The sequence below is a fragment of the Ochotona curzoniae genome, unplaced genomic scaffold, assembly GCF_017591425.1.
Source record: "Ochotona curzoniae isolate NIBS_2020 unplaced genomic scaffold, NIBS_Ocur_1.0 scaffold_3835, whole genome shotgun sequence".
In the NCBI taxonomy this organism is placed as follows: Eukaryota; Metazoa; Chordata; class Mammalia; order Lagomorpha; family Ochotonidae; genus Ochotona; species Ochotona curzoniae.
Genome location: NW_024467114.1, coordinates 23,954,672 through 23,982,448, shown reverse-complemented (window position 1 = coordinate 23,982,448; position 27,777 = coordinate 23,954,672). Strand labels below are relative to the sequence as shown.

Genomic DNA, 27,777 nt, shown 5'->3' with positions numbered 1-27,777 from the left:
TCTTTTCTAAGCTGCTGCTTTTTATCTTAGAATTCCCCTGGCATTATGAAGCTGCTTGAGCTGGGAGCTAGTGTCCTGTGTGAGGTCCTGGTGCTGGGTCCTGTGCAGTCAGCCCTGGTTACATTGCTGTTTCTTCTGTTTTCAGGCTGGCAGCCTCGATGGTTCCTTCTCTGTGGGGGGATCTTATCCTACTATGATTCTCCTGAGGACGCCTGGAAAGGTTGCAAAGGGAGCATCCAAATGGCAGTCTGTGAGATTCAAGGTAAGAAGTTGAGTGGCTTGCAGATGTTATTTTTCCTTCCATCTCCCTGCAGAGATAAGCAAGCATTCGCCTTTCTTGGCTGCTTCCTTCAAATAGACCAAGATACACAGTACTGTATCCTCCAGAGAAAGCCTTGTAAAAAGCCAGCTTTTCCCGGAGGACTAGTTAAGATGTGGTCAGAAGAGATGAGAGCGGTGTGGTTCACCACTGAGCTAGTGCACAGCTTAGTCACCTGCTCACTGGGCGAGTGGCTGTTTGCAAAGCTTACTTGAGTCTTGTTACCAGTGCACCAAGCACATCTGTGTTTAAGTCAAGAAAAACAACATGCACACGTGCACACATACGCAGAGCAGCATGCTTCCAACCCCACCAGTAACCAGCCAGAACCTACCAGAGCCACAAACAGACGTACTTCTTAGTTTTGAAGTCTATTTGGAATTTAGAAAAATTAAGATGTGGCTAAGAGGCAAAACAGATTCAATGGGGATTTAAGTTTTGGGGTGGGGCATTGCTGAGGAGGAGCATGACTGGCTTGGTTTTTCCTCTGAAGGGTTCTGAGGGAATTCATATACTTTGGGTCTGACTTGTAGAAAGTAGAAAGAACACTGTGACCTGGTTGCTTCAGGTATGGGTGCTTGGAAAGAAACGAGGCTTATTTGGCTTCCGGTTTGAAGGCCGGAAGTCCAGAGACTGTGGTGCTGACTCTGGGGAGGCCCCTCCTGGTTGTATGACACTGGTGGAGGACATCACTGTGCAAGCGTGTGTGAGGGAGAGGTGATCTGCTAAAACCAGAAGCCAGAGAGACTGGAGCCACTCTTGCTCTATTAAAATAGCCCTCTCTGCAGCACTGAGCAGAGTTCCACAAGAAGTACATGAATTCTTTCAGATGGCAGCACTCCTGACACCCCCCATGCGACTGCAGCTCATAAAGGTCTCACCTCTTAGCTTAACTACACTGCGGAGCAAGTTTGCCACACATGAACCCTCAGAGCAAACTGCATCTAAGCTCTGGTTCCCTGGTGATATGGTACCCTGCTTTACCTCAGAGCAGCATACTATCCACATTCAGTAGCCAAAAGAGAGTTCCTCTATTCTGATTCAAGGCCAGTTTCATCAAAAAATTATATCAGTGGTCCTTCTTTGAGTCAGTCTTGGTGATGCCTTGGAGCCCATGGCAGGGTTTCCCCTGTCGATTGACAGAGGGATGCAGGAGAGATAAGCAGACACAGATCTGTGTGAACTGGAACAGGTGCTGAGGCCTGGCATCCTCACCTTTCCAGGTAGAACCCCAGTGGCTGGCTCAGTGGAGCTCAACACAGTGAATGGGTTAGAGACTACCCAACTAGGGCTTATCTTGGTCTCTGAGATCACTCTGTCTTGTTCCTAGTTCATTCTGTGGACAACACACGCATGGACCTGATAATTCCTGGGGAACAGTATTTCTACCTGAAGGCTAGAAGTGTGGCTGAGAGACAGCGGTGGCTGGTGGCCCTGGGGTCAGCCAAGGCTTGTCTGACAGACAGCAGGACCCAGAAGGAGAAAGGCAAGTATTGGTTGTGCTCTGGGCTGGGAACCCTAAGAATCACCCTTTCCCATCTCTGGATTCCCTTATTTGTAATTGTGCTTGTGAATGCCTGGCGAGCTCTTTGTATCATTACAATGGTATCTATCATAGAAGAGTTTAAACCAAGGTCCGTATCTAACTGAGACTCTTTGTATATCCTAGTAGAAGGAATATAGGCTTTGGTATCAGACAAATTGGCTTCAAATGAAAGCTTTATAGTTTACTGACTGTGTGACACTGGCATGGGTTATTTTACCTCTCTGAACATCTTTAAATGTCTTAGAAAGGTTACCATGACAACTAGAGATGTGAAATGGTCTAGTACCCAGCATGCACAACATTCATCTGAGCTGAGTTGAAAGTAGCTGAGCAGAGAAGTCCTGAACGGTAGTATTTTCTGCAGTGCCAACTTCCTCTCCCCTCCTGTCCCTGAGGTAGGATGGATGGGTAATTATCAGTTTGCTGTTAATGCTCAACACCATCCAGTCTTCTGAGAACCATGACACCACTTCTCTGGCTGGCCGTACTTGCTGCTGACCCAGCCCTACAGCCCCGTCTGTCCTTAGAGAGATTGACTGGCTTGGGGGCAGTGGTGGATGGGAGCGTTTTTTTTTTTTTTTTTTTTTTTTCCTCACAGTTGTGGCAGATATGCCTGTCTAAGTAGACTGGTGAAATGGTCTCTTCACTGTTTCTAGCACTGAATCAGGAACAAGTTCTGGAAGCTGTCACTTTGGCTCAGAGCAGGTGGTGATGTGCAGCCTGGGAAGGAGACAAGTGGTAATTATTGCGACAGCTTCTGGCTCCACAGTGCCTGGAGTGGCTTACTAATGATGACTGAGGACCGTTCTCGTGAACTGGCAGCATGCTCACCCAGTTCTCAGCTAAATGACCAGGGCTGTTCCTAGTGGTGCTCGAATAACTAAGACAGTTTCCTGGACCTGAGCAGAATGCAACAATAGTTGACAGATAACTCTGAGCCCAGGGAGCAAAGGGCACTGAGCCCTTGACTGCCCCAGACTGTGGGACAGGCGCAACTCAGAGGACTGTTACCTGCTCCTTCCTGTACTGGTGATTACACAGTATGTCATCCCAAGAAGTAGATTACTGCACTAAAATGTAATAGCTGTTATTAGAGTCTGGGGAGGAGTTGGGGAACGGTTGATTAACAGGTACTGAGTTGTAGCTAGACAGGAGTAAGGAGTTCTGCAGTTTCATAGCACAGCAGAGTGCCTTTGAGACCACAAGTAAACTGTATATTTATCTATAAAAAGAAAAAAGTCATAAGATAGGATTTGGGACATTTTTGCCATAAAGCAAAGTAAAGTGTTTGAGGATATATATGTGTCAGCCCTGACTGGACATTACCCAGCATATATATGCCTCAAGACGACATTAAAGTGTACCTCAGATGTGCACAATTTCTATATGTCATACTTTTTTAAAAACAAAAAATGCTTCAAAGACTGGAACCACCCTTTCGCCGTTTTTCTTGTTCTAATGTCTTCAGGCATATCATATCCATCGCTTATAATATCAGCATCTGACTTTGGCCAAAGATTATGTACAAAACCACTTCAGAATGTTGCTGGAAAGCAGGAACTAAAAAAGAATGCATGGTTTTCATGAACATTTTGGAGGTCTCTTATATTCTACTTTGTCTCCTATACTAACCTGGAAATTGGTCACGCATTCTTGTAACTACATTATCATTTTTGTTATTTAGAATTTGCTGAAAACACCGAAAACTTGAAAACCAAAATGTCAGAACTAAGACTCTACTGTGACCTCCTAGTTCAACAAGTAGATAAAACAAAAGAAGTGACCACAACTGGTGTATCCAATTCTGAGGTAAAATCCTATTTTAATAATAAAAACTGTTAATATTTTCCATGAAAAGTAACACCAGATTGCTGACAGGTGTTGAATAATCCCTATCTTGGAATGCATATTTTATTGAGGAAAAAAAAGGAACAAACTTCACCAAAGAAATGTATGCATTTCATCACATGGAAGCAGGTAGTTCTCTTTTTTGGGATGGATTCAAAATTAATCTGTAACAGGCATCCCAAGGTATGCTCTTCTCCAGTATCATCCTTGTTCAAAAATGCCAGCCTCAAGTTTCTCAAAGATGTTCTATATCGGCTTTCTCCGATAAGCCTGATCTTACTTCACTACAGTAACTGTTGTGCTCACAAAGAAGGAGGTACAGCTTTTATTCTCTCCATCATCAGCAAAGGTTGATTTTATAACATTTATTAATAAAGTTATTATTCGTTTATCCTAAAACATAAGGTATTAAGGGACCTGCCTGGCATTAAGCTACGTCATGAGTGACTGAGGGCCTCTGCTCCTGCAGGGGTCCCGTGGAGGGTGCCGCGGTGTGCAGAATCCCTCGTGAAGGGTTTGCAGTCATTTGCACGGGTGTGCTGCCAGTGGCAGGGTACTTGGAGGTTGTATTTCTTAGATAAAGGTGATGTAACGCACTTTGATCCTTCCTTCTGGTCTGTCTTGTCCATTCAACAGCTGCCTGTTGTAGAGGGGAAGGCCGGGAGAGCCAGAACCACCTTTCAGCCCTGTTCTTACAAAAGCTTATAATCCAGAACGGCGATTCTCAGCTAGCCCAAAAGTGGCCCCCAGGAGACATTTGAGAAAATCTGGAAACGTTTTTGATTGTCATTGAGGAAATGTCACTGGCATCTAGGGGGAAGAGGACAAAGATAGAGTGGATAGGAGAGCCAGCCCTTTACACACACCTCAAAAGCTAACAAGCCCCATAGTGGCAACATGAAGAAGCCTTGGTCTAGAAAGAAGGGAAAAAGTGGACACAGCAGTGTGTGTGTGTGTGTGTGTGTGTGTTTTAAGAAAAGCTTTAAAAAATTTATTAGAAAGTCAAATAATAGAGAAGGGGAATCTTCCATCCTCTTGTTCACTTCCCAAATGGCCACAACAGCCAGGGCTGGGCCACGACAAAGCCAGAAGCCTGGACCTGTACATTGGTCTCCTATGTGGATGGCACTTGGGCCATCTGCTGCTGCTTTCCCAGGTGTATTAGCAGGGAGCTGGATCGGAAACATAGGAACCAACACTCCAACTGGCATTCTGCTAAGGGATGAAGACATCACATACAGCTTCTCAACTCTGTGCCACAACACTGATCCTAAGCACAGCAGATTTTTTTTTTTAAAGATTTATTAATTTTTCTTGGAAAGTCAGATTTACGAAGAGGAGAGACAGAATGATCCTTCATCCACTGATTCACTCCCCAAATGGTTGCAATGGTGATCCAAAGCCAGGACCAGGAGCCAGGAGCCTCCTCTGGGTGCCCCCACCCCAGGCACAGAGTCCCAAGGCTTTGGGCCATCCTCTACTGCTTTCCTAGGCTACAGCAAGGAGCTGGAAGGGAAGTGCAACCCATGTGGGATCCTGGTGCATTAGCCACTAGGTTACTGCACTGGACCCATCAAAGGAAAATGCATAAGTGTTTTAGGGAGTTGCTAATGAGAAGTATGTTTAGTACCCAGGAGCATCAGCTGGCAGTTTGTTAGGAAGTTGAAGCAATAGAAAAGCCACTAAAATGTGGTCTCTTAACTGTATAGTCAGGCTATGACCTCTGTTTCCTGTGTAACTTAACTATGTCAATACTGATATCCAAACAGCAAGCACTCTGAGCACTTGGATGAAGGAAAAGTAATTCCTGTTGCTGAAACCTTGTGGGCTCATCTGTGCTGAAAGCAAATTATATGGCTGACAGGAAGCTGCATGAGAGCTCCGTGGACAGCACTGGGACAGTGCTGTTTATATAGTATTATTGAGCTGGGGTGGTGTTGCAACTCATGGGTTGCAGTGAGGACAGGCTTTGTGCATAGCTAATGGATTTTTTAAGGTGTATTTATTTCAAACAGAATTTCAGAGAAAGAGAGAGAGAAATCTCCCATTTGTGGAACTCCCCAAATATCTACAACACTAAAGCGAGGAGCCATGAATTTGTACTGAGTCTCCCCCTTGGGTGGCAGGGGTAGAACCACTTGGGCCATCTTCCACTGCTTCCCCAGGCCATTAGCAGGAATCTGGATGGGAAGTGGGGCAGCTGAGACTTGAACCAGTGATAATACAAGATACCAGCAACACAGGTAGCTTAACCATTATTCCACAATGTGAGCCCCATGGGTAATGGATTAATTGGTTTTCCTAGTGTTTTTCTTTTATAATTATTGTACATTCTTGTCTGCTAAACAGGTTGAATATTATTTTTACTTTGAGGGTAAACAAGTCTAAGTGCTGTCCAGAGTTAGGTTTTTCGTTTTGACAAAAACAAAGAGAGTCTTCCACTCTGGGTGTTTTGTAGGAGGGAATTGACGTAGGAACTCTGCTAAAATCAACCTGCAACACTTTTCTGAAAACTTTGGAAGAGTGCATGCAGATCGCAAACGCAGCCTTCACCTCTGAACTGCTATATCGCACTCCCCCTGGGTCACCACAGCTGGCCATGCTCAAGTCCAATAAGGTAAGGCCCTGTTCGATTTAGCTGCTACAGGGTATAAAGAAAAGTCTAAGTGAAACACCCTTTGGTGACTGATAAAGACAAATGGAAGATGATGTGGCTTTATGTCCACTTTTATATCTTCCCTCATATCCAGGCAATGAGTTCTGCAGGTTTGCCACCTGTCTCCAGTGTATCCGTTGCTTCCTAGTCCAGTAGGGTGAGGCTTGACTAGAATTGCAGTGGCCTGCTAACTGGTGGCATTCACTCTTACCAACATGATTCTATTATCACCACTTTACCTAAACCTTTTAGTGGCTCCTTCATTGCCTGTAAGTTAAAGCCCAAATCCCCTAGCTCTGTTGCTGTCATTCCTTTACCTGAAGTTATTATGGCTCCTCCCTTTATCTTTTCCTAGTTCCTGGAACACCCTTCAAATCTCTCTTTCCATACTTTGTTCTTATTCCTCCTCCGAGTCCCCTGAGTCCCTAAGTTGGACTTAAATCTCCTACTCTTATATGTACCTCCATTTTAGCCTTATTCTATATTGAAATCATTTTAAAGGTATAAACCCCCTAATTTTGCCTTTATGCCTATGATGTTTGATATAATACTGCATCATAATTTGTTATTTATTAATGTTTGGTGATCATAACTGAAATTATAACTGTTAATACCAAGAGTTCAGCTGTGATATTAAGTCCTTTAAGAAACCATCCTCCTTTTCCTTAGCAATGTGGGTGCCCTTATTTCAGTAAATAAGAGGCAGTACTGACTGGTGCCTCCCTTTCAGGAGGAATATTGTCCTTGTAGAGTGGGGCAGTGTATGTCAGGACTATATTTACTGCTTTTATATAAACTTCTAAATATGCTGTCTTGGAGGTTTAACATGTAAATTTTAATTTCTTCTTTTTTTTTAAGATGAAACATCCTATTATACCGATTCATAATTCAATGGAAAGGTAGAGTACTTTTTTCCTTCTTTGTAAAAGTAGAAAATAAAATAAATAAGAATGTTGTTATTCTTGGCTTAATTTTGTTTTGACGTCATGGTGGTTTTCATGATTTGGGATGGTATCAGAAGGAAGCAGCACCTGACCTTCCTGTCAGGGTACCCTCAACAGTGCAGGCATTTTGGCCAGCCTGCTACGTGGGGAAGGTGTTTGCATTTGTCCTGGGGCAGAGATCCCAGTCATCAGGTCCAGTGACTCGATTTGTCTGCAGCTCCTGAGGTTGGAACTTCTCTCCCAGAGCTGAACATTAACTCAAGTGCATTTTTTTTAAAGACCTATTTTATCTTTATTGGAAAGTCAGATTTACAGAGATGGACAGAAAGAAAGATCATTGGCTCACTCCTCAAGTGACTGCAACAGCCAGAGCTGAACCAATCTGAAGCCAGGAGCCAGGAGCCTCTTCTAGTCTCCCAAGCAGATGCAGGGTCCCAACGCTTTGGGTCATCCTCAGCTGCCTTCCCAGGCCACAAGCAGGGAGCTGGATGGGAAGTGGAGCAGCTGGGATACAAAGTGGCACCCATTTGGGATCCTGGACATGTAAGGCATGGATTTAGCCACCAGGCTATCACACTGGGCCTTCAACTGTGACTACATACAGAAAAGAAAGTAGGGTCATTTAAAATGAAAAATTTGGAAAAAAAAAATCCCTTCATATCAAAACCTAAACTATTTCTATTCCTCTAAGCACCGCTTAAGTTTAAGCAAAAAGTAGAGTTACACAGTCACTGGGGGCTTGATTCACTGACTCCAAACATCCCATGTATTGACACAGTTCAGATATTTGTCCTTCCAGTTTATTACTTATTAGTTCCTTTATATTCTGTTGTTTGCTTTATTACTAATTTGATTGCTTATGGTTCTCTCCTGCAAATGCTGCTGTTGGGACATCTTTATGGAGGTTTTCTCTTTTGTGGTATTGCATCTGTATATTCCTACCTTTTTTTAAATTGCCAGGCTGAATATAGTAATTTTTTTTTTTAAACTAGCAAGTGGTTTTCCTGGACCAGAAGAGGGCTTGGGCCATTTCCCCTTATTTTTGTGAGAAGAAAATATTTTTGTTTAAATTTGCCTATGTCTAATTACCCATAATAAAGCATTACCATTGTCCCTTTAGCAAACAACATTAGCTGCCCCACTTGCATGTTTTCTGCTACTCTAAAGCTGTCACGTTTCTCAGGATGGGTTGTGGTCCTCCCGGTGTTTTTCCTCTCAGATATCCTTTGTAGAAAGCATTCTCTGCTGGCCTTGGCAGGTGGCTTCCTGCCGTTAACTGCTGGGCAAACACATGCAGGTGCCCATGGGTAGGGAGAGAGAACCCTCCCATGGAGAAGTTGTAGGAAGTCAAGGAAGTGTTATATGTGGCTCCTGAAGAAAGCTGGACTGAAAACCAAAGAGCTGTCAATGGCTACTTCCTGATGCTAGTGGGCAGCAGGAAGATTAGGTCAGCTGAGGTGTCAGAAAAAGCCAGCCATTCTTGGCCAAGACTTAGCTTCAGCCTTGGAACTGGCTCACTCCTATTGCAGCAGACCCTACTCTGACGTGGAACCGGGAAGTTGATGTTAAAAGGAGTTGGTGATATGAGCCCCTTCCCCATTTTTCAGAATTGTATATTTTGGGGCAGCCTGTGACCAACCATATCATCGGATTTTCTGGCTTTTTCTTTTTAAAAATACCTCAGGCAAACGGAAAACAACTGTGAAAATGGATCTTTAAATATGGAAATAAATGGTGATGAAGAAATCCTAATGAAAAACAGGAGCTCCTTATGTTTGAAATCTGCAGAGATAGACTGCAGTCTATCCAGCAAAGAAAACACAGAGGATAATATAACAGGTAAAAACAGAAGTCAAGTCTGAAGCAAACCATGGGACAGTGGGGAATGTGGGGCTTTGATTACCATCTGCTATTTGACGCTGATAGGGACTAAGGGCCAGGCAGTGCACTGCTCGTCTCCTCAGAGCATTTAGATGGCCTGACTGAACACGTCCATCACCCCACCTGGCTTGGCTTTGAGAAGGCAGGACAGGGAAGAGGTCTCCTCCCCCTTCTCCTTGGCCTTGGGCTCGGGTTGCTGGGCTGCAGCAAGCAGGGCTAGAGGGCACTAGTGCCTCCTAGGCCTCCAGGCTGCTTCTGAGACGCCAAGGTCAAATCCCGGCACATCAGTCCTTCATTCTCCTGGTTGCTCGTGGGATGTGAGGATGTCAGAAATCTCTGTGCAAGTCCAAAGTCTCATATTTCACTAAAACCCCCCTTCAATCAAAGACAACCACATTAGTGCTTTTAATTATGTAATGAGTAATTTGATAGGAACTTAAAAATTTGTCCGCATCTGCCCTAAAATAAAAGGCTTCCTTTTCCCAGATGAGATAAGGGAAAAGAAGATGAGCTTCCTTCGCTGTTAAACTGAGATAAGCAGTGCCCCTGTTGTTGGAGTCTTGTCACTTGAGTAAATAATAGAGATGGCAGAATCCTGCTAGGATGGGCTGACAGTTATCTGACACAGGCTTCACTTTTGGGGATTTCTCTTCAGTGAGTAGTCAGACTTAAGGACAAAGAACAGAGAACAGGGCTCTTTGTGGCACTGTAATCAGTTCTCATTGTTTATAATAGTTAATGTTTTTGCTTTTAAAGCTTATTTTATTTATTTGAATGGAGACTGACAGAGGGAGGCAGAGAGAGATTGATCTTCCAGCTGTGGGTCACTTCCCAAATGGCTGCAATGACTAGGACTAGACCAGGTCAAGCCAGGAACCTAAACTCCATCCAGGTCACAAATTTATCAAAATTTTCATTGATAATTCACATTCTAGCCACCTTGTGAATCCTAGGTAGTCTTACAGTTGGACATTTACAAAAATGTCAACACCAAAATACACAAACATTCAAAAGACTGTAGCACTGAATAAGAGCATTTGTTCACAGTGTGAGAACTGAAAATGAGGCGGCAGCTCTTCGCCTTGTCTCACCCCAGCTGGGAATGTGTCTGTAGGGTGACACGGTTTTCACAATGCTGCAGGTGTCCACAATGACTGCAAAAGCTCTTCAAGTATCTGTTCTGGGGATTGCAAAGAAACTTTCGGAAAAGAAACAAATTTGCGAATGCGACATATGCTTACAATAAGGATTGGATTGTATTTATGGTAGTAAAATGTTGGGTATTCTCTAAATGTCTTCCTTGTGGGTACAATGCATTGGTATTGATTGTATGGCCATTAAAATCATGTTTTTTGGAGAGAACTGGATGATAGTGGAAATGTACATGGTATTCTGTCCAAGGAAGACAAGCAGAATACAAACCGACATATACTTTAAACCTGGTTGCAGCGGGGAGGGCTTCAGAAGGCCAAAGGAAAAATTAAACTAGAATATGGAATTTTCCAATAACTTTTAAAAATTACCTTCTGTATGTATTTGTGTACAACCTTTCACCAATTTTTACTTCTCAGTGTTTGAAATGTCTAACAATGAATATGTGTTAGTTTTTATGGTATGCATCTATCTTCTTTGCAATACAAGGTGAAGTAATGAAGGAAGATACAGAGGAAAAGCTGAGGGGTCACGACAAGGACTTGTTACAGCCCACGTCAGACCCTGTTTGCTCTCCAGAATCCCACCAGGAAGAGGGCCAAGAAGTCATCCCAACCTTCTTCAGTACCATGAACACCAGGTACTCTAGACCCTGTGAAATCATTGGCCGTTAGAGAACAGCTTCCCTTATGGAAAATTCAGGTGTGGTGTTCCTTCCAAGTGATTGTATTTTCTAAGCGATTAGAGAATATGCTATACCAAGCATCTGTTTTACTGTTTACCTTGCCTGAACAGTGAATGAGAAGGAACTGAATTCATAAGACTACTCTGTGAACAAATTTTACCTTGCTTTGGATTATTGTAGAAAAGTTTATACCATATTATAATAGGAAAAATATCATGGACATATACCTGTGAAATAAGGCCAAATGAACTGACCTAATGTTAGACAGCTGTTCCTGTAACTCCCTGTGAACTATGGAGTGCTGATGTATTTTCAATCTTTCCTCCTCTGTATCACTAAATTGTTCAGCTTTAGTGACATTGAGCTTCTGGAAGATAGTGGCATTCCCACAGAAGCATTCTTGGCATCATGTTATGCTGTGGTTCCAGTATTAGGTAAGGTTGCTATAGTTGCTTACGTTCATTAATCTGTACAGTTTGTCTCACTGCTGTTATTTAGTAGAAGAAATATCCTGACCTATGTGTAGAGTGAGCTGATCCTTCTTAGCCACCACCTCCTATCCACATACTATTGCAACTATTCAACCTTGGGGCCACCCTTGTGGTACAGCTGGCATAGCAGAATGCTGGTTTGAGCCCCAACTACTATACTTCCAATCCAGCTTCTTTTAAATGGGCTTGGAAAGGTAGTGCATGATGGCCCAAGTGTCTGGGCCTTTGGCCACCCATCTGGGAAACCAAGGTGGAATTCTTGGCTCCTTGTGGGAGAACAGGATGGAGTTCTTGGCTCCTGGCTTCAACCTATTAATGTTAACAGAAGATAGAAGATCTCCCTCTCTTTCTTCCCCCTTTTCTCTGCCATCCGCCTTTCAAATAAATAAGTACATCTTTAAAAAAAGAAGCTGTTAAATCTTGAGTTACATGATTGTTCCCATTTCATTTCTAATGATGACCAGTAGGTAACTGCAGAAAGGTAGAATCTGCTTGCTAGAAACTGTACATAAAGCGAAAGTGAAAGTAGTTAAAGGACTAGGTCTTCAAATCTGTTGCTGCTGTAAAAAAAAATTAACCATGTAAACATTTTTTCAAAGATAAAAGATACATAAGAAGATACTAATGAAAACTTAATGGAAATACATATTATGAAAAATTATGCATAGGTGTCAAAAGTTTTTATACCAAAATAAACATCTTTTAACTGCATTTTCAGCACACTTCTTAAAGTATATATAAGCTTATTTAAATGAAAATGTAGTGTAAAATCAGCAAATGCCAGGGATTGTAAATATCTTCAAAATTTGCTGCATGAGCTTGTGTATTTTTTTAAGTGGAAGTACATTTTTGTATACTTTTTTTTTAATGGAAGTATAACTTTACACTATTTAAATGTTATTTAGTGAGTGTAATTCAGTGTATTGAATAACTCAGTGAGTTTTGACAGGTACAGCTACCTATATAATTCACATCCATACCAAGACTTGGGATGACCCTAGTATGTTTCTGTGCCAATGCCTGGGCTAGGCTGAGCCATGGAGCCTGGAACTCAGCCTGGGTCTCCCATGTGAGTGGCAGGGAACCAAGTACTTGAGCCATCTGCTGCTGCCTGTCATGGTGTGCATTAGCAGGATGTTGTCTTTGAGAGCAGGGCCAGAACTTGAGCCCAGGCATGAAGACAGGGGAAATGGGCAGCTGGAACTACTGGGCCAAATGCCCTCCCCCTCATGAGTTCTATTCTGCCGTCTTGCTTACTGCTAGGCTACACACCTGCTGCTATAACAAACTTTGAAGCACCCTCATGTGTTCAAAATTTATGATGTAATCTTCATCTTCTCTGTCACTTAAGAATTTATTGTAGACTCATCAGAGTTATAGAACAGAAAACGATGATAAAAAATATCAAGCTTTGACAGCTTGTACTTAGAAAATAATCTTGAAGGAAACAAAGTCGTTGGAGAAAAGAGTTACTAAATTTACTGTTACTGTAAAAGGTATTTTCCACTAAGAAATTAAAATATGGAAGGAGGCAGGCTTTTAGCTTGCAGTTAAAACGGCAGTGGCATATATCCGAATGCCTGGATTGGAACCACCTCCTATTCCCGCCTCCAGCTTCTTGCTGATAGAGACCCTGGCAGGCACTGCTGATGGCTCAAGTGATTGAGTTCCTACATCCACATGGAGATCCAGGGAATTCGTCGCTCCTGGCGTCAGTTCTGGTCAACTGGGAGTGAACCAGCAGCTGAGACCTCTCATCTTCCTACCTCGCAAATAAATGAATGAGCAATGAAAAACTTAAAACAGCAATAACATAACACAAACAAAAAAAATTTCCCACTTAAAAATTGCTTTTACAAAATGTTTTTGGTTCATTTTTATAGATAAGCTTGGGCCAACTGTATTTGCTCCTGTTAAAATGGATCTTGTTGGAAATATTAAGGTGAGTGTACTTGCCTATCTCTGCAGAAACTTTTTTTATTAAATTATCTTTTTAAAATTTTTATTTATTTTATTATTTTTTAAATTTCTTTTTATGACATGGTTTCATAGACTCTGGGATTCCCCCAACCCCTCCCCATGCCTTCCCCCATGTTGGATTCCTCCACATTGTTGCAGTAGTACAGTTCATATCCATGCAGAAACTTTTAAGGCAAACATTTCCAGGTTTTTTGTGTTTGGCAAGAATGAAGTATGATGTACAAAGATGTATTCCAGTTCTGTCTGAGAATGTCTCTGTTCTTACTTGTAGTGTTGGGGATGAAAGGAGTAACCATGCCTTTGCTGTGTGCTAGAGGCAGGCTTTTTAGAATAGTCACTTTAAAGAAGCCAAAATTGTCTTTTCCTGCCCACAGCATGAGTCAGCAGAATTTTGCTCTTATGTCAGTGCTCTTCTGCTTTTTTAGGTTATATTTTATAAGTTACGAGCTAGAGTTTTCCAAAAAGACACATTATATAGTGGTGTGGGACAGCAAAGGTCACCCTCCTGCTGCAGCTGTGGGCCCATCACCACCTGTCCCAAGCTCAGCCTGCTTCTTTTCACCCTTTTAAATGCAGATTGAATATTACCCTCTTAAGAAAACTGTGCCCAAAAATGTTGTCTTTGTCTCTGTCATTGAGAAAGCCATGTAAAGAATTTCTGTAAACCTTTCTTTATAGAACAGTTGCAAAAAAGCTCATTTGGACAAATAATTTGGTGTTTCCTATTCATAATGCAAAGTATATGCTGGGGCAAAGGCAGAATTCCATGTGAGCACTGGTTTAGGTCCTGGCTTCTCCACTTCTGATCTAGCTTCTTGCTAATGCACTTGGGAAAGCAGCAGAAGATGATCCAAGTATCTGGGACCTTGGCACTCACTTGGGAGACCCAGAGTTCCAGGCTCCTGGTTTCCCACTGTGGCCATGTTGGGCGTGAACCAGTGGATGGGCAGATGCTGCCTCTGTGTCTCTTTCCTTCTCACTTTAACTCTGCCTTTGAAACAAATATCTGCTAAAAGCCAACTGAGAGGAGATAATTGGTTTTGTTTCTTTCCAGCATAAGTGCCAGGACATAGAGAAAATAGAATCTTATTTTTATTTCTTGGAGGCCTTCTTGTCAAACTTATACATCTCGGTGCTAAACTGGTTGGCTTGACTTTAGCATTTTTAAGTTAACTCTGCCTGTCTTTTCTCCAGAAAGTGAATCAGAAGTATATAACCAACAAGGAGGAGTTTACTACCCTGCAGAAGATCGTGCTGCACGAGGTGGAGGCGGATGTAGCTCAGGTCAGGAACTCAGCTACTGAAGCCCTCTTGTGGCTGAAGAGGTGAGGCCGCAGGGCAGGGGCTGCAGCTTCAACCCAGCCCCATTAAAGTGTTAGCAGCAAAATGCAGTTACACAGAGATCGCTTCTTTTTTAAAAATGTTTGTTTATTTGAGAGGCAGAGAAACACACAGATGGGCACAGATTGTCCATCTGCTGTTTAACTCCCCAATGAGTAAAACATCCAACCAAATCCTTTTCTAGAAGGCCTAATAAGTAGAACACCAACTACTTTTTGGCTATTATTATATATAATATTAATATATAATATTAATGTATAATATTAATGAATATTACTAATGGTATATGTAAAGTAGGACTCCTAAAGGGTGTGACAGAATCACCTGGGAAACTTGTGAAAAACACTGGCGTGAACCAGAGCTGCTGATTTCCAGGAGGACAGGGCCTCAAAATTTTCATTTCTAACAAAATCCCATGGGACATGGAAGCCACAGGTCCTGGAATCATATATTGAAAACCACTGCTTTATGGGACACCCCAGGAGTTGAAGGACAGGTCCAAAGCAGCCCAGAGGGAGTGGCAGGGAAACAAATTCAGAAAGGGCTGCCATGAGATTTTATCTGTTTACCATTATGCCCAAAATATTACCAAAATGAAGGCCAATGTCTATTGTTTCTTTACACCCGTTCAACTTTCAGGTTGTTTGGGCATTATGGCATGGTGTGTTAAGCAGTCACCTGCAACACTGGTATCCCATGGGAGTGCTACTTTGAAACCTAGCTGATCCATTTCCAGTCCAGCTCTGCCCGGGGAACCTGGAAGGTGGGGCAGGGTGGGCCAGTGTTGGGCCCCTGCACCAGCCCAGGAGATCTATTCAGAGCTCTATGTTCCTTCAGCCTGGTCCACCCCCGGCTGTTGTGGCCACTGGGGAAGTCTCTCACTCAGCCTTTCAAATAAATGAATTAATGCTTAAAAACAATGTCTCTTCTTTTTGTAGAGGTCTCAAATTTTTGAAAGGATTTTTGACTGAAGTGAAAAATGGGGAAAAGGATATCCAGACAGCCCTGAGTAAGTACATTTTACTAATCAGCCGGAGAGGGCGGGGCTAGAGACTACAAAGGAGCAGCAGGAGATGGTGAGTGCAAGTCCTGAGGCCACAGGGGAAGCCTCACAGCTCCATGCTGGGAATTGCTCGCTGCTGCTGTTCTATGGGCTCCGTGCTTCCTGTCCCTGGAGGAGCTCTTGGGCTTTGCACTGCCCCTGCTCAGGCACCTGCCGTCCCTCTGGTTCCCCGCAGGGTGCTCAGATTGGAGAGCTACTGTGTGCCTCATCATCCGTGACATTCTCGAAAGGTCTTGTTAAGGAAGGAGGCGAGCCCATAAGGCAGGTCTGTGCAGTGCTCTGCCCTAGAACTTAGCAGCTCTACTTGCAGATGTCACATCAATGAGAGGTTGCAGAAAGCATCCTTTAAGAGGGACAATGAGGATTGGCACTGGCATTTCCCATGCCCTACCGCTATGCTAAATGCCATGTGGTGCTCTGTGCTGCTCACTCTGTAGGATGGTGTATTGCCACATCTGTCACTCAAGCATTATTCTGGAAATGTCAAGTCGAAATTAACCTGACCACCATCTCTGACGCAGAATGGGGAACATTTTTAAAGACTGCTCAGTCACTTTTTCTAACATGAAAGTCTCACAGACAAGAAGTGCAAGTGAGAGTTATAGCCAGCACACAATCGCGTATTGTCTTCAAGTCATAACTTAGTTATTTAGTAAACACCGTGGGACGTGGAGCCAGTCCTGCCTGCCCCAGAATCTGTACAGCAGAAGACTGTATGGGCAGAACTAGCTCACAGCACCTGCTTCAGTCCTGCCAGTGCCTGAAGGTAACAAAATAGTACCTCTGGGCACCTCTGTCCTCTCGGCCCACTGCTTGAACTGGTCTTGCTCACACCCAGCGCCTAGTCACCATGCAGAATTTAGAGGGAACTTTCCTAGTAGCTTAGCCTTTTTGAAATGATAACTATTTCAGGCATTTAGCAAATATCTAGTACCTGATGTACCTAACAATAGTTCAGTACAGTCAGGGCTTCTTTATAACCCCTGGACCCGACCATTCTCATTTCCTGAAGATCTTCACCCTGAGGTTGCCGTTAGTTATTATATGCTGCGTGTTTCTGTGCTTTCGCTGTGCGCTGGTGTGTTCGTAAGCAGTGTCCAGTATTGGACTGAATGTTTCACACTCACATACCTGGAGTCACATTTACACAGTATTGTTCTTCAGACACAGTCAGTGTTGTAGTTCTGACTCATGTGAGTTGAGCAGAGTTTTTAAAAACTCATGTACTACTTGTAGACAGCAAGGTGAATTCCAGACTTTTACACGACAAGCCGTACTGCCGTGTGGATGGTCCCTTTGCACGTGTTCTTGATGAGATCTGTGGCATTCTCCCAGCCAGAAAAAGGTGCTCATGCTTTGAGAATGGCTGGAAGAGGCACACTTTTCATTCTAATTATTTCAAGTCAGAAAGAATAAACATTAGTTTTTGGCAGAATGTTCTGTTCTGACAAAAATGCCCCAAGCTCTCACTGATTTTACTTTGGAGACCATGGGCAAGTCACTGCCTCACTGGGCGTTCCATCGCTTCATTTGTGAAGCAGGGAGAATTGGGCAAGGTGACTGGCAAATCTTTCCACTCAAAAATTTCCAATCATCATCTGGAGTTGTTACACATTACAGTGAAGAGAACAAGAGCATTTATGTTTCAGAGGCCAGAAATACTCAGATTATGAGGCATGCATTATGAGAATAAATCGTATTATGGGGGAGATTAATGCATTTCATTATCTAGTCTTCTCTAGGCACACAAAGTAGATCACAGGCTTAGACAATCATTTTTTAATGTAGCCTGATGTGGTGCTAGTATGTGCAGCCCTGGAAGTCAGCTAAGAACATTTTTAAAATGAACTTTCTTTTATTTGTTGGCTTTAAATTTCAGCAGTGGTCTCATTGAGCCTGAGTCAGCAGCTGAATTTTATGACTGACTTTTCTGGTGAGGCACATTTTGCCAGGTGGAACTCTTCTCCATCGAGGTGCAGGTGCCACAATGAATGGCCGCTGCTTCTGCTAGGGCCAAGTGTGAGGACACGGGTCTCAGTGCAGAGTGAAGGCTCCCTTGTCCTCAGACCAGGCTGTTCATGCGATGTGAACTCATGGTACCTTGTCCTCTTGGTGCCTGTCAGTTTTGGGGCCTGTCAGTTTTGGGGCCTCTTGGGATGGTTATATTGACTGGCCGAGTGTCGGAAAGGTAAAAGGTCAGAGGTTTGTGTCTCCCTGGATCCAGAACCCTTTTGAACAGGGAGCTCTGGGCAGTGGGCTTTGCTGCATCCTGCAGAGCGGTGTGAGTCTCATCTTGTACCTTCCCACCACAGGATTCAGATGAATGATCATGGCGTTGGTAACACAAGAAAATCATACCCTCTGGGTAGAAAAGAGGTCTAAGAAAGAAAGTCTTTCTCCAGAATGCCCACTGTGGTTTTCTCTGGGAGAAGTGATTATAGCTTCAAACAGTGAATGTTATATTTTCCAAAACTGCAACTTGCTTCAGATGGGAGTTCAGACTTGTTACCGCAGGTGCATCACAGGCCTCACCATTTGGCCCCGGGGGTTGCTTGTGTTGCCTGCTGCACCCTGACCCCTCCCAGCTCCACAGTGCTTCCTCTGTAGTGCCACCTACTACCCTTCAGCACTCTTTCGAGAGAATTATGTGTGTCCACATGCCCCGTGGCTGGACTCATCACTTTCTGTTCTGTCCCATAACAGCGTGTTTCCGTGAGACGTTGTTATGAGACAGACTAGTAAATCAACTGTGATTTGTTCAGTGTCCAGCTTCCGTCTACGATCCCCGCTTCTGAAGGGCAAGGGAGTGACCGGGTTCCAACTGGGGAGGATCTCACTGCCTTGCAGAGTGAGACACAGTGCAGTAGACATGCATTTCATTTTAGTTAGATGGAGCAGCTGTTCCCTGGGAAGCTCCACTAGCAGATTTTACTGGCTTTTAAATGTATGTATTCCTGTTTAGATTGAATATATTTTGCATAAAAGATATTTTATATTTTACATGAATTTGAAATGGTAGGGTGTACTAAAAGTGTTAAAACCTCATCCACGTGTTTGAGGTGAAAGTTGACTAGAGCTATGTCATTCCAAAGCAGGAGGGCTTGAGTCAGTCATGTGACAGCCCCATGGGAGCCACCAGTCAGCAGTGCCCTGTGAGCCACACTGCTTTCACTGCTACAGAGGACTTGGGTTGTCCGTGAGGTTTTAGTGTCTGTTTTCCTGTTGTTTTTATTTCTGCTCTGAGTAAATTGAAGATATTTATCTAACCTATCATGGTGTCATCCAAGCCTTCATTAGATGAGTATTTGTGCTGGTGTGAATACCTGTTTTTGGAAAGGGATTTCAGCGCTGTCACACATGGAGTTCACGTGATGCAGGTCACATCAGCGCCAGGATGCACTTGAGCACTCTGTAAGTCCTGGAGATGAGGCAGAGCGCTGCGCGTGCCTCCTGGCAATGCTGTCATGCCAAGAACTGATTTTGAATTGTGCTTATATTGAATTATTCCTAATCTTCAGGAATACAAACCTTGCATAAAATGTAGTCTTCCTGTTCTTGGGACTCTCTTTGTAACTAAAATTATTGTATCAGTTTTAAAATACTGTTTTGAACACATCAGGACAAAAACAACATGTTGTTATCTTCAGAGTATAAATTTGAAAGATTGTAGATCTCACTAGTTGCTTTCTAACTGGTTTGATAATTTAAGCCATTTTACATGATATTGTAAAGATTTCTAGCACTTTGAAAAAATATTTTTTCATTTTTATCTGAAAGATAGAGAAAGGTTTTCCCATCCTTTGGTTCACTCTTAAACACTCACAAGAGCCAGGGCTGGGCCAGGCTGAAGCCACAAGCCCAGAACGCCCTCTGCTTCCCTCAGGTGGATGGCAGGAACCCATTTACTTGAGCAGTCATCTCCTGCTTCCCAGGGTGAGCTTCAGTAAGAAGCTGGTTTGGGGGCCACTGCCAGCAGTGGTAGGCTAGGGCCTCCACCTATGGGGCAGGCTTCCTGTATGGGGGCCAGTTTGTGTCCCAGCTGCTCCATTTCCCATCCAGCTCCCTGCTTACGGGCAGAGAGAGCAGCAGAGGATGGGGACTCCTGCACGCAGGTGGAAGACCAGGAGGAAGCTTCAGATTGGCTCAGCTTTGGTCAGTGCAGCCATTTCGGGAGTGAACCGGCAGACAGAAGATCTATCTCCTTCTCTTTGTAACTCTGCCTTTCAAATTTAAAAAAAAAAATTAAAATCGATTTTTTAAAAATAAAGATTAAAAAAAAAGCTGGATTGGAAGAACAGGGGTTGAACCCAGCATTCTGACATGGGGTGTGGGTATCCCAAGCCATGCTTTAACCTTGTGCCAGATGCTGCCCCAGAATATTCTGGATCATAGAACAAACATTTGGAATCCCAGAACAGAATGTCAGAGTCAAAAACAACCTCAGAGATTATTTTACAGAAAAGGAAACATGGGAGAAGGAGCAGATCAGCGCCTGGCTAATAGTCACACAGCATTCCAAAGAACTGCATTTTTACTTCTACCTAGAATAAGAGTGCAAGTATCTATTTATCTTTTTATTTAAAAAGTCTATATGGGTTTTATTTTTCCTACTTAGGACTTTGAGGATGTAAGATCTTTCAATTAAATTTTATCAGCTTTTAAAACCAGTAAGCTTGTGCTACTGCATATATTCAAATGTTCATGGTACAGATAGTACAACAAAATTGGGTGAAATAAGCCTTCATGGAGTTGTTCTTAATCTTTTCAAGATAACGCATATGGTAAAACCCTGCGGCAGCACCACGGCTGGGTCGTCCGAGGAGTCTTTGCGGTAAGTAATCCTTCTGACATTCTGACGGCCAGAAGCAAAGTGCTTTGTGTTGTTGTTGTATGTGGTGTTTCTGTATGTTTTATTTTTGAGAATAAGAACACAAGTTGCTTCTTTCACTTAGGCTTATAGGCCTGGCAATGAAAAGAGGTTGGGCACCAACTGTTAAAGGACCATGAATGAAAGCATGTGCTTGCTTGGCCTTGATCCAGTGACCTTGTGCACTTGCCTTCCTGACAAGGTAGTAAAAAGCTGCAGTGTCCACACAGAGGCAGGCAAGGCAGGAAGCAAATACTGAGGGGAAATGATGCAGTCACGCCAATAGCGCCCTCTGCTGCCCATTGTATCCAATCACATTCATTCTCAAGTCTTGATTTTTCTTTTTCATTTCAGTCTTCTTTGAATATTAACTGTTGGGTATACCAGTGGCTAGGCATGGCAGTCTTTTCTCAGTTATTGTCACTATGAAGGTATCTGAGTCCTATGCTTTGGCTCCTGATACCATCAACCATCCTTCCCATATTGAACTGGAATGATGTAACTGAGAATCACAGTTTCCTGGGTCAGTTACGTACTCAGTTCTGTAAAATAGCAGGAGTAGGTGGCCCCTTTAGGTCAGATTCCGGCAGTTACAATCTCCCAGAACGTGGCCTCCAGCTTGGTCCCCAACCAGCTACCCTTTTCCTTTTTGGCTTCCCCTTTAGTCAGACTATACAGCTGAACCTGTCATTGGTTCTTTCTGGTTTGACTAGATATATAATTTTAGGTTAGTCATCATTTTCCCGCAGTGTTGAAGGTGCCACACTCTGTTGTCCTCTTTCCCACAGCTACTGCCGGAAAACTGTCAGCCTGTTCTCAAGACATCAACCTCCCCTTGTACTTCCACAGTCTTTCCTTATCCCCACATTCTAGAATGTAGTGGTCAGCCCCTCTGGTGAACTTCTAGGATGTGAAACACTTGGCTTACATTGTAAAAGATCTGGGATTCAAGTCCACATGGGCTTTGTCTCCATAGAGGTTTAATCATTACGTAATAATATCATTGACTTTCTCATTGTAAAAATGGAAGAGAGCTGGTTCTCAAGACATTTAAAATATAAGGAACATCTGGAGAGTGAATGCAAGATGGTAATTAAGATTCTCCAGAAATCCTTTGCTCAGACCTGCTGCCCTGCTGTTCTCAGCAGAGGCATCCTTTTGTGTGTGCGCCTCAGAAAGCAGGTTTGGTGAGCTGAGGGGCAAGTGCCCTGCAGGAGGCAGTGTGGACAGGCAGCCTCCGAGACTAGCCCTCAGGGAATGGGTATGCTTGATAGCACGGAGGTGGGCCTAAGTTCAAATCGCATTGCTGTATAACACCCATCTGTAAAACAGAGACCTAAATGTACAGAATGCCTGCAAAGATTAACTGGCATAAAAAGTGTTAGAGCCGCAGTGCACATGCAAGCAACATATGGATTTCTCTTTTAGAAAATATTCAAATATACTGTTTGTAAAAATATTCAAAGACCCAAAGATGGCATTATCCTGGGGGAGGGGAGGTGCCTGGCACAGGGGATATGCAAAGAAATATATATGAAGCTAAGAAATCAGTCAGAGGTTGGGGTGCCCTGGAAGGCTGACTGTGCAAGGAAGGGTAAAGCTCGTGATGGCAGCAGCATGCGCGCTGATAGACTATGATGTCTGGAGCCCACTGTGAGAAGGGAGTCCCTGCCTCGATGGTATTATTAATCCTTACAATAGCCCAACTACATAATTGTCTCTTTATCCTTAAAAGTTGTTTGGGGTTGGGGGTCGGTATATGGGCACCAGTTCACACCCTGCTGCTCCACTTCTGATCCGGCTCCCTACTACTGGCCTGAGAAAGGCAGTTTAATGAAGAAAAAGTTACTTGATTTGGTGCTTAAAACAAATCAGAAATTCATATTTCTTTCCTCAAGCTCTCTTTGGTTCTCTTGCAGTTAGCCCTGAGGGCAGCTCCATCCTATGAAGATTTTGTGGCGGCATTAACCATAAAGGAAGGCGATCACCAGAAGGAAGCTTTCAGTGTCGGGATGCAGAGGGACCTCAGCCTCTACCTCCCTGCCATGGAGAAGCAGCTGGCCATCCTGGACACTCTGTACGAGGTCCACGGGCTGGAGTCTGACGAGGTGGTATGACAACTGCAGGACAGCATCTCCTAACTTCAGGGAATAAAGTTTGCTAGCAAGTTGCATTGCCCTGCTTAATTTCCAGCAACAGCTTCAGCCCTCTCCAACCCCTTTCCTTGGGATTGCGAAGAGGAAGCAAAACCCAGTGCTTTTATATGTAATTTTTAAAAAGGCATATGTGTTTTGTGTATTCATAAATCAAGGTGCTACATATTTCAGTTCAACGGATCTACTGGAAACCAAATCAATAGCTGTTATAGACTTGAACAGCACGTTCTAAGAGCAGACTTGACATATGAATTTGTTGATGTTGTGAGCATATTGTTTTATTTTAAACTTTTGTTTTAATGGACCGTTCAAACCCAAGCTGAAAATGAGCAAATTCTGTAGCAAGGACTATAATTTCTAGCCAATGTTTTAAACAATTTAGAAGTCAGCCCTTTTTTGCTCAAGCAACTGCAGTGTAGAAGTGACTGTTTCTAGATGTTCTGTACTGGAGTCTCTTCTCCATGACTTGGTGAGAAGAGCCTGTGTAGTAATGTTCATTGACATGATCTTGTGATTGTGGCAAGTGAAGACTTGGACAAGGAAGGACTGCGTCCTCACCAACAGGTGGGAGTTGAGTGGGGTGCCCTGACTCCCAGCTGGAGGATAGTATGGGAGGGGTGGGGTAGGTCAGTTGAGTGACACCCATCTGATGACACCCTTCTCCAGTATATTTCCCCGTGCTGTGTCTCATCTAGATATGATTGTGACACCAAGATACCCAAAGGGTTCAGTGCCCCACTTCAGAAGAGTCAGCGCTTAGGGGTCTTCTCACAGGTACTCTCTCAGGGAGGAGCCATGTGACTTGCAAGTATGACCTGAACCACTTCAATGTCAAATCACAGGGAATGCTTGTCCAGAGGGCAGATTCTAGGCCTGTCTGACTGAAAGAACCAGAATCTGAGGGTGAGGCTCAGAGAGCCACATGAAACCTCCCAAGTCATTCTTGGGCACACAGCATTGATGAAATTCTAGTTTACAGAATGCCCTTTTGCAAGGAGCAAGAGGCCATCACTTGGATGCATAGTTCAGTGGATAGTGAGAAGTGAAGAGAGTTGACTCAGCAGCACCCTTTACTGAAGCAGAGTGGGCACCCAGGCAGTAGGCCTGATACTGTCCACAGGGCCATAGTGCGGAAGCAACTCACTGATCAACTGTAGGGTCATTACCAAGAGTGCAGCCAGCTACATGCAACTGCTTGTCAGTCTCAAACACCTTTGGGCAGTGTGAGAATTTAAACATGAAAACTAAGTATTTCATGAAACAACCTTGGATGGGCATTCCTTCTACAAAGTATGGTGCCTCCTCCCCCAGTAGGCCATGCTGCCTATCCTGTACATGTGACCGCAGGTGACCTCCTGTGGTCTCGAGAGGAGGTGGGCACTGAATGTGCTTCAAACTTGCCACTAAGTCTCCCAGTCCACATGAGAGGAAAGCTCCTGGGCCTGGCCGTGTCACACCAATGCAGATACAAGGCCATTTTCTGAACCAAGAGAAGCTTAATATGATCTGGGATCATTGTGGGAACCTAGTAACATGCAGCAGCTCAAGTCACATGACTAAGCTCCATTTTCCAGCCACCCTTTGTCCTGCCCTGTGGAAAGAGTAAGTTTTGTGATAGGTGTCTTCCTCACTAGAGCCTATGAAGCTTGGAAAAGTGGGATCCTTAAAGTGCCTCAAAACTGAACTAAACAGAGAATGATAATCAACTTGAGTTTCCTTCTGAGTCTGTGGTGTTTATGTCTTCTCTGGAAGGCATCAGTTGTGCTGAACTTAGCTACAGTCTGAGAAGGGAGCAATGAGAAAAGGGACTTAGAGTTGTCTCTCCAGAGCCCCCCAAAGCTGCTAACTGAGAGATCTGAAAGTTCTGGAACGTCTGTGTTCTCCTTGCTCAGAACACTCTGAGGATTCCCTTTTTGGCATAATCCTTAGAGAGAACCTGAAGAAGAAGGCAGCGTATTTTATACCTATTAGTGAAAGTGAAGCAGTAGCAGGTGGCTGACCCCTTAGGAAGCACTCCCACAGGCCTGCCCATCATGCCTGTACTTGGGCCTACAGTGGAACCTTGATAGTTAGTGAGGCCGGGGTGTATTTGTTGAACTACACAACAGTCCTCTTGGTGGTGGTGAGTCTTTTGTCCTTTGGAAACAAATCTAACTCAGTTATAGCACAGGGTGAGAAATATTACTCCTGGGTGAGAGGGCGTTCCTCTTGGGGGCTGAATTCAACCTGTGAGAAAGAGACAACTGTCTCATCAGCTCTTGATTCATCTCTGAAGGGATTCATCTCAGAAAGAGCTGCATATGAGCCCCAGGAATGTGCAGTGAGACACCTTATCATCTGAACATCCTTCGAGATACCAATATTTTCCACAAAGGATACCTACAGTCTGTTGTTCAGCATGATTTGCTCCTGAAAATTGCCAGTAGTGCCCCAAATCTGTCCCCCACTTTCAGCCTGTCTTCCCTTATTCCTCAGTAGCAGCCCTGAACACAGATGGAGCTTCTGGCCTCGACCTCGGCAGGCTACAAGCACTTCCAGCAGGATGCAGGCATCCCTTCATAGCTGTAGAGCAGGTGGTGTGCCACTCTGGCAGAGGTGGCCTTGGTAGGTGAGCACCACTGGAAAGTTTACACTCTTTTCTTTCTGGTGACTACTTCCATTACAAGTAGGTGTCCAGAAATGTAATGCTCTTAACATCATATTTTCAGCAAAGCATTTTTAATTTTTAAAATACATGTGTGTGTTGTAGGATCAAATAAACATTTTTCTTTGTTAAATTTGAAGTGAAGGAAGAACTGAAGTAAGAAATTTCTTATAAAGCAAACTGATTATGATATGAAGAAATCTCAGATGAGGCAATAGAACTAGAGGGTCATGAGCAATAGAAGCATTGGGGAAACTTTCTCAAGCAAAACTACCTTTGTGCTTTTTCCCACGCCTCTACCACACCCTGTAAGACCTTGGTTACATAAAGGTATATTTCTGAATCATTGATGGAAAACAGTTGCTTCTTATTTTAGTGACAGGTTTTCCTTTGTTTTTAAATTTTTTAAAAATTAAAACCTTCTTCGATGTTGAATTTATGACGAAGTGGAATCTATTTGAAGCAATTGTTGTGTCCACTATGGTCTTCACATGCTCTTTGGCATGTATGACTGACATGTATCCCTGTGAAATGCTTCGTCCAGGCATCTGTATGTCCCTTTGTCATCTGTGGTTGCTGACACGGGTTTCATAGTACTGATGTCAAACAGTATTCACTAGCTGTCCAGTGGCATTTTAACACTGCTTCTCTATTACAATGTCATAAAAAAGAAAAAACACAATGTCATTCAGAGTCCTTTTGAGGATTCCATCAGCATACCCTAAACCTTCCCTGTGGCCATTCTCTCCCGGTCCCCGACAGTTGGCATCCTGAGGACAGGGACCATGTGTGTGGTTTCTTGTTGCACTGCTGCATCCAGGTATGATTAAACACCCATGATGGCGTCTCCCTGGTTACAGACGACTCATGCATTTTTTTCTGCTGTTTTTAGACAGTCTTAAAAGGAAGAAATATACCACTTCTCTGCAATGCAAAAGTATTCAGACTTCTTTGTATCTTATCGAACACTTCTTTTTTAGTGCAAACATTTGTTGACTAAGTTGGTGAGAAGCCAAGAATTACATGTTGGTTGTTTTAAATAGTGTAGATGTTTATTAAAGTGTGGTCGATACTTCCTCCCTGTATCTTGCAAACAGAAACCACCCTGAGCTGCGTGTATCTGTGGCAAAGCTGGTCTCATCTACACACAGTCTTGCATGTGCATCTGTTACTGGGTATGTAAGAGCCTGTGGTGTTAAGAAGGGAGGTCTTGAAGTGACCCTCCTGCTTCCTAGAAGGCCAGTGGGTCCGTTTCTTGACACGTTTGATGTATGATTTCCCACACATCATGAGAATTTCACTAGAATGTCACTAAGCAGCCCAACTACCTCATGTGAAATTGGCTGTGGACAATCGGTGTTAGATGAGAAATGTGCTCAGATAAACTTAGTCTGGTTAATAGATTGAACAAAGTGATGTCTATTTAAAGAAGAAACACGTTAGAGCAAATGCCAAAGGCCAAACTGTACAAAGACGTCTTTGGATTAATTTAAGTCGATGTTAACTCCACACCCATTGTTCCTGTCAGCGTCTGTGGTGTCATAGTTCCATGCATTTTGAACATCCATCACCTGCAGTCTTATGCCACCTGCTCTTGTCTCTCAGCACTTTGAATGAGCATCATAGTGACAGTAGAAAGCCAGTTAAACTACAGAAGTGTCAAATGGTTTGTTGACGTCTTAATTTAATGGACCTTTACTTAGAATTTAATGTTGGAGCCTTTTTGGATCAACCAAGGAATGAGCATTTCATGTTTGGGTCAGTGTTGTTTTTCTGTCTAAGTTCCTACTCTATATCTTGTTGGGGACAGGACGGGTCTGGGGAGGGAAGGTTTTACTTTTGCAAAAATGTTTCAAAACATGTGTCAGATTTTATATTCATTAGTTACAATAAACTTATTTTTTAAAGTATTTTATCTAGTGTCTCTCTTCAGGATTTCTGTGTGGGGTTCTACCTAATTGAATATACCAATATTCAGTAACATTTATGGAGCAGGTGTGACTCGCTGGGCATCCTTCAAAGACTGACAAGTCTCAGTACATTTCATCCTACCCATAACTCTACATGGCAGGTACTATTATATTCAAGTTACAAATTAGAAAACTCAGACACACACTGGGGAGGCCCCTTGCCACAGACCCCACTGCTAATGATTACTGAAGCCAGAATACAAACCCAGGTGGTCTAGCAGTAAAATCTGTGTT

General features: G+C 43.4%; 1 protein-coding gene across 3 annotated transcripts in view; it reads left to right on the top strand.

Annotated features, from left to right (window-relative positions):
- Window positions 1-25,921, top strand: part of PLEKHA8 (pleckstrin homology domain containing A8) — a 38,173-nt gene extending 12,252 nt beyond the window's left edge. Inside the window, exons 2-14 of one of the 3 annotated variants that reach the window (XM_040964687.1) lie at window positions 146-262; window positions 1,650-1,805; window positions 3,550-3,674; window positions 6,172-6,330; window positions 7,228-7,268; window positions 8,998-9,152; window positions 10,830-10,986; window positions 11,380-11,465; window positions 13,406-13,464; window positions 14,697-14,827; window positions 15,782-15,852; window positions 20,676-20,737; window positions 22,693-25,921. In XM_040964687.1, the coding sequence (XP_040820621.1) occupies window positions 146-262; window positions 1,650-1,805; window positions 3,550-3,674; window positions 6,172-6,330; window positions 7,228-7,268; window positions 8,998-9,152; window positions 10,830-10,986; window positions 11,380-11,465; window positions 13,406-13,464; window positions 14,697-14,827; window positions 15,782-15,852; window positions 20,676-20,737; window positions 22,693-22,890 (1,517 nt within the window). In that variant the 3' untranslated portion in view covers window positions 22,891-25,921. The remainder of the gene's footprint in view (window positions 1-145; window positions 263-1,649; window positions 1,806-3,549; window positions 3,675-6,171; window positions 6,331-7,227; window positions 7,269-8,997; window positions 9,153-10,829; window positions 10,987-11,379; window positions 11,466-13,405; window positions 13,465-14,696; window positions 14,828-15,781; window positions 15,853-20,675; window positions 20,738-22,692) is intronic. The other 2 variants (XM_040964686.1, XM_040964688.1) reach the window with 2 other exon arrangements.
- The last annotated feature ends 1,856 nt before the right edge of the window (window positions 25,922-27,777 follow it).